The sequence below is a fragment of the Colias philodice genome, chromosome 10, assembly GCF_061535455.1.
Source record: "Colias philodice isolate Cphi_HAF_F1 chromosome 10, ilColPhil1 Martin Lab GWU primary, whole genome shotgun sequence".
Classification (NCBI taxonomy): domain Eukaryota; kingdom Metazoa; phylum Arthropoda; class Insecta; order Lepidoptera; family Pieridae; genus Colias; species Colias philodice.
Genome location: NC_143095.1, coordinates 4,978,662 through 4,990,888, shown reverse-complemented (window position 1 = coordinate 4,990,888; position 12,227 = coordinate 4,978,662). Strand labels below are relative to the sequence as shown.

The window sequence follows — 12,227 nt, the reverse complement described above, 5'->3', positions numbered from 1 at the left end:
TTGGTCTTAATTGTGTTCTATTTAGCTGGAAGCATTCCAAGCCGATTTAGAAAAGGCAGGACAACCTCTTGAAGATCTGGCTGCCTTAGGTGCTGCATCTGATTTGAAAAACTTCTACGACAATCTGCATTTATCACCACTGAAAGTAAATACTACATTTCATATATTTTTTTACTAAATTGTTCAATATTATATTAATAACATCGATACACATAAAATAAAATAAAAGAAAAGAATCAAGACCGATTGTAATATTCTGGTACGTGGGGATAGTGTAAAAAATAAATTCTTGAATACTGAATAAATGTGAATGATATTTAAAATTTAAAATCCCAGTTCAAATTCCTTGATTCTGATAGTTACTCCCTTCGCTCTGTTGATAACCTAATCCTTAGTTTTCCTTCCCACCAAACTAGTTACTTCGGAAATTCCTTTGCTGTAACCGCTGTCAGACTTTGGAATTCTTTGCCATTAGCTGTAAGACGAGCTTCCTCTCTTAAGTCCTTTAAAAATCTTTTACACCAGCATTTTTTAAATATAGCATTTCCTGGATATTAACTGTAACTATTTATTTTATTTATTTATATTTATATACTTTATTTTTTTATTATATACCTATTTTATTAAATATTGTATTTATTTATATTATAGTTAAGTACTTTATTGTATTCTATTATGATTAATACAGGTTTCTCTATAACATAATAATAATATGTAATATATTATATTACTTCCTATTTTACTTTTAACTCATAATAATATATACATTTTTTTTTCTTTTCTCTTTTACTTTTTCAGCCACCCGCGTTCCATTAATTATATGTATTATATATCTATCCTCTACCTTAGGTGGCCTGGAAGAAATCGCTTTTAAGCGATAAGGTCACCTTTTGTACTTCGCATCCAAACAGATATACAGGGTGTCCCACTTTCGGTATACTAAGCGCAAAGGGACTTGTAGTTTTGCATACGCTGAGTACGTAAAAAATAATTATAAAATTCCAGATGCATTTTTTTTTTAAATAGAGGAATTCTTAAAATTCCATGTGTACACCCCCAACAAGCAAACCGCCCAACTTTGCCACCCGCATGTGAGCTATCGTTTAGATTATGTTTTCATAGACAAAATACTCACATTAGCGAAGCGGTATATGCCGGCTGCGCGAAGCTAGAGATGAATACATGGATTTTAAGGAAAAATTTAGCAAAAACTTTTTCGGGTAATTTTGTTATTTAAGTATTTTTTATGTGATCAGTGTATGCAAAACTACAAGTCCCTTCGCGATTAGTATACCGAAAGCGGGACACCCTGTATATTATACTGTACATTATAATATTAAATGGTGTGGTACAATAAATGATTAAATAAATAATAAATAAAAATGATTATTTGAATTTGTATACAACAACCGGCATAATAAAATATTCAGTTTAGCCGTATGATAAAGCTAGTTTGACACAAATATTTCGTGTAAAGCCGTGTTATAAAACAAGTTTAATGCAAATCAGTATGATAAAGTTACCACTACACCTGACTATACCTACGATACACAACTTTCTAAAACTATACACGATAAAGCAAGTTTGACACAAACGTTTCTGTGTAGGTACACGTATCATTCTCATTGGGCGGTGCCAGCCAGCTGCCGACATTCGTGGGCACCGTGCTGCAGAGCATCGGCGTCACGCTTACAGACATGAACGATGTTGTATTCAAGTGAGTATGTTTATATGATATCGAGTATTGACACTTATATTTTTATACAAAGTTAGGACGTCAAAAATGTTATGATTCGAGTGAATTTACGGCTTGTTATAAAATGTGAAAATTCATACAAATTAACCAGATGCAATAATCTGCCTGCAGGTTATCATATTATGAAAGAAATTACGAGTTCCTGTCCCAAAAGGAACTAATCAGCCAAGTTCAGAGTCACTACACGGGACAAGCTCTGAAACAGTTGTATGTGTTGGTGCTCGGACTTGACGTCATCGGCAATCCATATGGACTTGTTATTGGTTTGAAGAAGGGCGTCGAAGATTTGTTCTATGAACCGTTCCAGGTTTGTTGTTTAACATTATCTTTAATTTATAGATACTTAATTCATTGTTATATTCAATCATTGATTTGATAAGAAAATGTAATTAGAAAAGTTATAATAATTGTTTTGATCCTTAAAAAAAAAATGAATATGAAGTGAATTTTCAACGGAAAAACAATTTACAATATAGTTTCAAAACGTTTGACTATTCATCATCAATATAAATCAGCTCTGATCTTGACCTTATTTACTCAATTGTGGTGTGGAAAGGAACCAGTAACTTTTTAATACTAAGAAAAAATGTTAATTCATAATTTTATCTATGGTCTTTCGAGTCGGTTACAAAAATTATGAAAACTTTGATCAGCATACCATAAATAGTTTTATTGAAGTGAAAACTTCTTTAGCGGCGTTGAGCACTTTTTCTGTAATGGGTATAAAATCTTAAACTCGCGTCAGGACACGTGACCTGATCGAAAAAGCGTAAGACGGATACCATTCCAAAATATCAAACATGCTCAACGTTAATAATCAAGTTTTCACTTCTGCCGGCACTCCCGGAGTGCAACCCGTCTTTTTTTTTATAAAATCGGTTGTAAACAGGGCGCGATCCAAGGCCCCGGTGAGTTCGCGGAGGGTCTGATGTTGGGTGTGCGGTCGCTGGTCGGGCACACGGTGGGCGGGGCCGCTGGGGCCGTGTCGCGTATAACTGGGGCTATGGGACATGGACTCGCCGCGCTTTCTTTGGATAAGGTGAGCACGTGTGCACACGATACACATACACACGTATACAGTATACGTGAAGAGGTCTTCAAGCGTAGAGTGAACAGATACCTTCTAGGGAAGCGCGTACCATCTTAGCTTTACGTCAGGCGAGATTGTGGTCAAGCACTTCCCTATCGACAGTAAAAAAAGCATAGACACGCTCACGCACGCGCTACGAACAAAGGCGCACATATGTGCAAATGGCATCGGACACGCATACATACGCATAGGTTTACAACAAGCACAAACATACGTTTTCACACAGGCAAACGAACGTGCTTATATATTTACACGCACTCGCATATATGCCCAGGACCACAAACATAAATACAAAACTTTTTTTTACATATTTTAGTTAATCCTTATTAAAAAAAAAACTTAACTTATTTACCTACTGCCGATACTTAAAATAACTGCCCTTTATTTTTTTCAACTGACAATAATAACCTCTTAAATGTTTAAAAACAGTTCATAGTTGCCTTTAATGTAAAAAGGCAATTGCAGTATCGTAAATGCACGCGCTATGTCGCTATATTTCCCATAAATTCATTTTTAGAAATTGTAATTAACATTATTTTCATTTATTTAGGAATACCAACGACGTCGTCGAGATAACATTAACAAACCTCCTGCCAATTTACAAGAAGGGTTAGCTAGAAGTGGCAAGGGTCTTGTTATGGTAAGAAAAACGTAATTTTCTATGTTATTTTGTATTAATATTACCAAGACTTATTTTGTTATATGTTAGAGCGTATTGGTATTACGTAGTAAATTACGAATATAATATTTCTGTAAATTTATTGTTATATTTATAGAAAAGCTATCGTTTATACTTTTAATTTCGTTCGTAGCCGTTCATGAAATGCAACAGTAGGTACTAAAAAAAAGGAAAATAAAGGCATCCATCCCAATTTTATCAATATGACGTGTGTCACCATGAATGATTTAAAATGTGGAAGTGGGCGGAGTGATACTAAATTACTAAGACCTTTATAAAATTCGAGTGAACTCTGAAATCAAAAGTGATTTCTTTTTACCATAGTAAATAATCTACCACAGTTACATAAATTGTAAAAAAAAGAATCATAACCTACTTCATTAGAATAATTACGGTACTCAAGGTTTTTCTTTTTCTTTTCTTTCTAAGAGTTAAAGGCCATTTCATGATATGGCCGTTTCATTTTCATTATTAAAAATTGTAATCTTTATATATGCTTACAAGTACGTTTAGTATATTATAAGGTGAAAATAAATAGGTAACGCGGATAGAAAAGGCTAGACAGAGGAAGATCGACCCATCGGCTCGCATCTTCTGAACATATTACTACGCATACGCGTATACGCATACACGCATGGTCTTGTTGAGAGTATTTATTTATTCGTGTCTGTAAGATGTGTGTGAGATTTTGTGCAACAAATACATTGAAATTTGTCGATGGAAGATGTCTCCGTACCTTTGTATTGTGTAGATGAGCGTATCTCTGTTGCGCGTGCGTTAACACAGCTCTTTGCTTGTTTGTATAGTACGGTAATACGTTCCAAAATACGGCTTATGAGTTAGGGCATCTATCCAGGTATATAGCAGCCATACTTGTAGAGAGTAGGTTCTATGATTGTGTCTGGATGAGTGTAAGCACGGGTGCACTGTGCAGGGCGTGGTGGACGGCGTGACGGGCGTGTTCACGAAGCCGTTCGAGGGCGCGCGCGACCAGGGCGTGGAGGGGTTCTTCCGCGGGCTCGGCGTCGGCGCCGTCGGCCTCGTGGCGCGACCCACCGCGGGCGTCGTCGACTTCGCCTCCGGATCCTTTGATGCCGTCAAGAGGTGATCGCTTACACACTTGCTTTGTTTGTTTTGCTTGTTCAAGCACGCTTGCGTCTGCTTATCTACTTCATGTCTGCTTTCCGTGTCGTGGTGTTTGTTGTTTTACTAGGTTGTGGGAAGGGGATGAGAATTTTTAAACAGATGGCGCTGCGCTTTATAATTGTTTACTGAAGTCAATTATTAAGTTTGAGCTGCTTTGTATTATACGGGGTTTGTTGTGTTCTTAATACAGACTTTAATGTTTTAGTTGGTATGACTTTTATTATTTTATATCATGTTTACAGAGTTTGTTCGAACCTTATTTTTATTTAAAAGTGAACATAATTTTTAAAATAATTCTTTTTTTTTCAAATTAATCATAATACTACCTTTTTTGATGGTGTTAATAGTATCGTAATTTATCATCTTATTAACCATACATTTTATCTGCATTTATCTGCAAAAGTCACAATATACATATACGTATTAAATACCTCACAAACTTTCATATATAATTTTAATCTAATTGAACGTTTTATAATTAAGGGTTGATATGGTAAGGGCGTAATTTAATATATTTAGGTATGTATCATGAATAATTTGAAATAAACAATAATTAATGAGCTATGCCAAATTTAGATCAAAATCCAATAATGCAATGAGCATAATTGGGAGGTGAAGTGGTTATATTTATGGATTATGTTCGCTTCTAAAATAAAGCTCAATCTAAACTTTAAACTAATGACTTAAAATCAATATTTTGTTATGTATGTATTTTAATAACTTCATTTGAATTCATCTTATAACAGAGACGATTGTATGCCAGAATGCTTTATTAGATTTATGGGTACATAAAATATTTTATGATATGTGTTGACTATTGTTATCGTCATTTAGTAGTCGGACTGATTTTATATGTTACTATCATAAACTGTGTCGTTTCGCATGTCACCAGCGTCGCACAAATCTCACTAACGCTGTAATGGTCCATTATTTCCATAATAATTGTGATTTAGGAAAGCTTTCGTAAATATAGAGTAGCTGTACAATGATATTTACATATCATTGTACAGCTACTCTATATTTACGAAAGCTTTTAAAGGTTACCTTCGAAATCATGGTGTCCTGACTTAAATTGTTTATCAGAAATATTTTTTCATTATCACCCGAATCCAATTCTTCTTTTAGTACATTAATTTACCAAATAGCCTGAGGAAATAGTTTGATCAATCACTTTTTATTCAAAGCAAAACAATTTTTATATATATTCACAATAATTGGGTGTTCGTCTGAGCCAATAATAGTAATTGGTTCGAAGGATATATAAATGCTTTCGTTAACAATTTAATACGAATTGGCTCTTCGTTATAGTAATAGGATAGATATTTTATGCATAGATCGAGATCCGTGATAACAACCGGGAGACTTCTGATCCATAAAATTTCAGTTTTCGATTCTGAATTATTGTAATGCTTATTTGAATAACATGTTATGGGTTTATTTATAATCTAAACGCAATATATCGAAATATTAGAACTTGTGAAATATAATAATTCTGGTATTTGTGAGATTACGGCCGGGATGTATTTTGAGGTTGAAAAACTGATGTTGGTATTTAACGAATAAAACTAAGATTGGAAATTACAGATAATATTAACTTTGCATATTGACATAAAAGGTCATAATATCTATACAATTACACAATTAATTTCGCCATGCGGACACTCCATAGTCACGAAGATCTTTAAATATCGGCTTTATATAAAGATCCTGCTTGACCTATGAAGTATATTTTCCTCATGTATCAAATATAGAAGTGGAACGTGGTATCGTAAAAAAATGGAATTCTTAATGTGCTTCTGGTATTTTCCTTATTATAATGAATTAGAAATATGTAATAGATAAATGACTTGATGATTCACGTGATTCATCAAATGAACAATTTTCAATCTCAATTGGAAGAAAAATAAAATGAATTAACAAATCGCACTAAATTGGTTGGGACCACTAAAAGTACCTTTAAAATATGTTGGGGCGCAGCTTATTTGCTCGCTCAGTTAATAAAGTTAATATTCGACGGTACATATTTTGAACAAGTATTTTCAATTCGGAAGCACTTTAGAATTAGGAAACGAATTACATTATTAAGCGAAAACCTGAGACGTTGAAGTTATTTATTTAGATAGACAGGGTTCGTTCAAGCTGGGGTTGCTGTACGTCATAATATATGGTATGTAGGGCGTATTCTATCCTTATCGGTGTATATCTTGCCAATATATCACGGATTACTAAAAGTTAGTTATTAGTACGTAGTATGGTACGTACGTAAATGGACAGACGACCTGATCAAAGTGGCGGGCAGCCGCTGGATTCAGGCTGCTGGTGATCGGTCGTTTTGAAAATCGTTGGGGGAGGCCTATGTCCTGCAGTGGACGTCTTGAAAGGCTGGAATGATGAAAAAAAAAGACGGGTTGCACTCCGGGAGTGCCGGCAGAAGTGAAAACTTGATTATTAACGTTGAGCATGTTTGATATTTTGGAATGGTATCCGTCTTACGCTTTTTCGATCAGGTCACGTGTCCTGACGCAAGTTTAAGATTTTATACCCATTACAGAAAAAGTGCTCAACGCCGCTAAAGAAGTTTTCACTTCAATAATGAATGATGACGTAGGGCGTAGTGGAGGGTGTGCGGGGTGTGGTGGTGCGGCCGGTGCGCGGCGCGGCGGCGGGCGGGCTGGGCGGGCTGGCGCGCGGGCTGGCGGCCGGCGCGCTCGGCCTGCTGCTGCGCCCCGCGGGCGGCCTCGTCGACTTCACCAGCACCCTGCTCACCTCGGTCAAGAGGTCCTATCCATCGTATATTGCCATTAAATCATAGATTACTCAATAGTTACTACGTAAATTATATGTAGTGTCCTACTCATTATATATGTACCTTGATATCAATGCTGTGTTCTATTCACAAGTCACAACCCTATTATTATATCATATACGGCAGTTATATGCCGTATCCTAGTACCGAATCATCGTTTACTTCTTCAAATACCGTGTATACTACCCATCATCATATTACATCTTGTCGTCATATGTCGCGTCGTACTACCGAACCACCGTATACTTGGTCTTCATTTGCCGTGTCCTACCCTCTACCTAACCATCGTATACCTTGATATCATACACTGTGTTGTTCTCACTACCCTATTACATACCTTATCATGTATTTATAAACAATCCATCCTATGCCATACACTAAAATTGAGTGAGAAATTTAGAGTTTGTTCATTGTAGTGATGACATGAATCGTAAAAGGTGTATTCAGTATAAATACGGAAGATAACGGTAACATATTATGGAAATAATAGACCATTCATAATTCAATTTCATTTATGTGACTGAAATATAAGTTGCCTAATTTACTCATTATAACCAAATATCTGCTATACATATATAAATCCCATCAAAATCGAGCCTGCTGTTTTGAAGATTAGTTGGAATTAATTAAACTTATTTTTAAATAAACGTTCCCTTCAATTGTATTTATTTGTGAACATTCCGGGATACAATCGTTTGTACGAATTTAAATATTCATGCGAATTTTGATTACAAAGTGTTGTCGGCTTAAGGGCTGTGTATTGCCGTTAATTCCTCCGTGAACTTGACGTCCGCGATATTCCTGTTTCATTTTAAATAAAATTATACGTTTTTCTTTATTGAACATCCCAATTATAGTCCTAGTAAAAACGATTTCAAACTATGCTCTAATTTGACTTTTTACTTATTTTATTATTAGTGAATATAATGCAGACAATATATTGAGTCTTATAATAGGGGGTGACATATATTTGAAAATTACATAATTCTCAAGTAATATTCCTTTATTTAAACTATACACATGCAAACAGGGCAGCAGATATGTCGGAAGAAGTGACGAAGCGTCGAGCGGCTCGCTACTTACCGCCCGATGCGGGCGTCAGGCCGTATTCTAGATCGCACGCAGAAGGATACAAGCTACTATCTGAACTTGAAAAGGTAATGCGTTTTTGATTTGTATCGAGGTTTAATTATTGTGCATATTTGTTTATTAAAATTTGTCGTCTTTATTATTAAATGTTATAAAAAACAGTATTAAAAAAAAAATTGTTGGGTTTTGCATATACAACGTCGTTTTTGTATTAAAAGATCTGAAATTAAAACATAATTTTTGAACACAATTAATTAGTCAAATACAATAATTATCCACTTGGATGGCCATTGATTAAAACACCAACAGCCTGTTACAGTTGTAAAGCAAAAGTTTCGGGGTACTTTAGACAGTGGTCTACTACGATAAAAACTTTTTTTACATAAATTATTTGACAATAAAAATTAGCTATTTTATTTGAAATCGTAATATAATTTAGGGTAAATTCGTGAGTACGGACACGTACGAAGCGCACGTGTGGGTGATCCCCGCCAAGGAGGTGGTGATGTGCACGGACAAGCGGCTGCTGTATCTAGAGAAGAATAATGTTTTTGGTGGCTGGCAGGTATGTATCTATATATATAAAACTCAAAGGTGACTGATATAGTGATCTATCAACGCACAGCCCAAACCACTGGACGTATCGGGCTGAAATTTGGCATGCAGGTAGATGTTAGGACGTAGGCATCCGCTAAGAAAGGATTTATGGTTTATATGTATAAATATTTTATTAAAGAGAAAAAAAATGATTGCGACGCTGGATACAACGTTGCAAATAAAAACAAAATAATTTGGTAGATTTTTTTTATTACAATGGGTATAATTGCCCTTTTTTTAATTATCCTTTCCAATGATAAAAATAAGTTAATTTTAGTAATCATAAAATTAAAGAACTGTTTGTTTGTTCAATGTATAAAAAATCAATTATAAACCAGTTCTAGGAATAATTCAGTTCTATAACATTACAAAATGTAAGTTAAAATTCAGTTTAATATTAAATAGTTCGATGTATGTGCAATAATTTTTCGTATGAATTGATTTATCATATTAATGAGCGAAATGCAAAATTCAAACATGTTTAAATTCAACTTCGCGTTTATTTTCTCTGACAGTTTCCAATTTGTTGCTTTAATATACTTATTTTCTTAATTAGAGAATTGCTACGTTGTTCCCGTCTGAGTAGATTTGTTCTCTTTTTACCTAGGTACGTAAAAATAGGATTGCAAACTTAAATTGCAATCAGATAAAATACAAGTTAGTTACGTTTTATCTCGGTTACCGCGAGTCATGTATTATGTAACGAGTGCTCGGTGTCGACCGACGCCGCACCCCGTAATTTGGTATAAATATTCCATTGAATTTACACCTAAATATTTGAGATCAATCGTTAATTATTTCGACGGAAAATAAGGACAAACAGCTTTATTACAATAAATATTGGCTTCTGATAACAAGTCAATAATATAATTTTATTCGGAGGTATGTGTTGGCACTGGATAAAATTGTATTAGTGTGCTATTAATTTATTATTATTGTCATTAAAGCCTTACGAGTGAAATAGTGAACGCATGCATAATTTATGCGCGATTAACTAACTTTGTATATTCGCATTGTGAACAATACACGGATTTTCGTGTAATTTATTATACTGACGTATTTCGTATAGCCTGGCTAAAGAGCAGATATTTACCAAATATCCTCTCCAAATTTATGGGTATTGAAACAAAAAGTAGGAAGGCTAGCAAAAAGGTATCTATCAAATTAATCTTTAATATGTACAAAATGTACAATAAAGTAGTACCTACTTACAAAAAAAAATCTGAATAGGAAAAGCTCAACAGGCGTTCCTATCGTTAAAGCAGCGATTACTACGTAAAGTAATAAAAGCTCTTTGCCAACAGATCGTATGGACATACCTCTGGACGGAAATCCCAGAAGTGCCAACCGCTGTGAACAAAGGTGTATACATTCCCACAGCCAAGAGGAAGGTGCTCGGAATGTTCCCTAGCTCTGGCTCAGGAAAAGTGATATTCCTGTACGATGAGCAGCAGAAAAAGTATTTACTAGCGCAGTGCCAGCGCCTCATGGCCGCCCGTTGACATGAGGAAGTAGAAAGAATAACGCCCACGGAATGGTTGGCGCAATTCTTTCTACTTGTATTCGACACTCGCACCGCGCTGCTTTCACTCGCTTACCACTTTAACGTGCACCATTTGACGCAAAGGGGCTTTCGCTGAATCTTTATTATGACTCTTTATTATAGTATCCCCTTTTTCTCTTGGAGATGAAACCGATACCTATCGACCTTAAATATATTGTCCCCTCTTTGCTCTTGGAGTTGAAATAATTTACTATTTACATGTTTTCAAGTCAATAGACTAGACTTTTTTGTTATTGTTGTATATATACATGGAAGTATTCATCTACTTAATATCCGACTGTAATGGCAGTTCAATAATGTGACATTAGGTTATGATAATTTATGTACAAAGCGCAAATCCCCGTTTTTGTTTATTCTGTGGGTAGATTGAAAATTTATTGTATTAAACATGGTACTTAAACAGAATAAGTTTGTCGGCCTTTGCATACAATGGATTCTCCAATTTGCATTTATAATAGCTTTCTTTTATTAGTCTTCCGCGTTTAATCCTATGTAAGTGTTTGATATTTGCGTATGGTGGTTTAATCAGTGAAAAAGACTTTTTTATAAACATTTTTATCATTATGGCGTATTTCGCTTTACAATTTTGCCAAAAATATTGGCAAGAAACAATATAGACACATTAATATTGATTCATTTTGGAAATGTTACGTGCTAAATAGACCAATGTCTAACTCATATAGATGAAATAAATACGTTGCAATTTAATTGTCATTCACCTACGAAGTACAAATGTTATACCAACGACTTGCATATTTTATAATATATTTTGTTTGCGAGCTTGGCCAGAACTGTATTGTTAAGTTTAGGATGTTTTAACATGAAATTGTTGCAGTTCAAAAATGTACTGGTCAAGTTGTATTGTTGTTCCCATGGATTTAGCAGGATACCAGTGCCTTAATGGATTATATTGTTTAAGGAAAATAAAATATTTAATGACTTGTGTTGATTTTATGTACTCGTTATAATGCTCTTCTATTGTGTCGTTGAGATGTATATCGAAATTGCCTGTTTACTTCAGCCCTATAGTTATTCCTATAGCGATTTATACTACTTTGTAATACATATATTTTGTAAGCGTTTTACGTTGCTGTATTAAATTCTTTTGAAAACTTTGTATTTACTTGTTACGCACGTTACTAATTTTGAATTTGTTTTGTGTATCTTTAAATGTTTTGAATAAATGTATTTGTAACTTAAAGTGTGTTTTTATTTCAAACTTAAATAGTTATGTACGAAAATAATACAATTACCTAAGGTTATGATTGTTTGATGTCCGTTAATAAATGAAATTTCGTCATAAACCGAATTCGTATAAACGTGTTAGTGAAACAATCAAAGCAAGTTGTAAAGGGTTTTATATTCGAACGATAAAAGGGATATTCTGAATGACAGATTATGTCTCCAGCACGATGGACTTTACGAGCGTTAAATTTTAGCACTCGTTTAGCTCCGGAGTGTTTAAATCGAGTGCCGTGAGTTATAATAGCCACATTTTGA

The 12,227-nt window shown here is 34.5% G+C and overlaps 1 protein-coding gene across 5 annotated transcripts in view; it reads left to right on the top strand.

Moving 5' to 3' along the window:
• Positions 1–11,928, top strand: part of Vps13 (vacuolar protein sorting 13C) — a 39,930-nt gene extending 28,002 nt beyond the window's left edge. For all 5 annotated transcript variants that reach the window (XM_089699915.1, XM_089699914.1, XM_089699912.1 and 2 more), the window contains 9 exons: positions 26–145; positions 1,608–1,717; positions 1,868–2,063; positions 2,646–2,795; positions 3,397–3,486; positions 4,460–4,629; positions 8,508–8,634; positions 9,006–9,131; positions 10,468–11,928. In XM_089699915.1, coding sequence (XP_089556041.1) covers positions 26–145; positions 1,608–1,717; positions 1,868–2,063; positions 2,646–2,795; positions 3,397–3,486; positions 4,460–4,629; positions 8,508–8,634; positions 9,006–9,131; positions 10,468–10,665 — 1,287 coding nt within the window. In that variant the 3' untranslated portion in view covers positions 10,666–11,928. The remainder of the gene's footprint in view (positions 1–25; positions 146–1,607; positions 1,718–1,867; positions 2,064–2,645; positions 2,796–3,396; positions 3,487–4,459; positions 4,630–8,507; positions 8,635–9,005; positions 9,132–10,467) is intronic.
• The last annotated feature ends 299 nt before the right edge of the window (positions 11,929–12,227 follow it).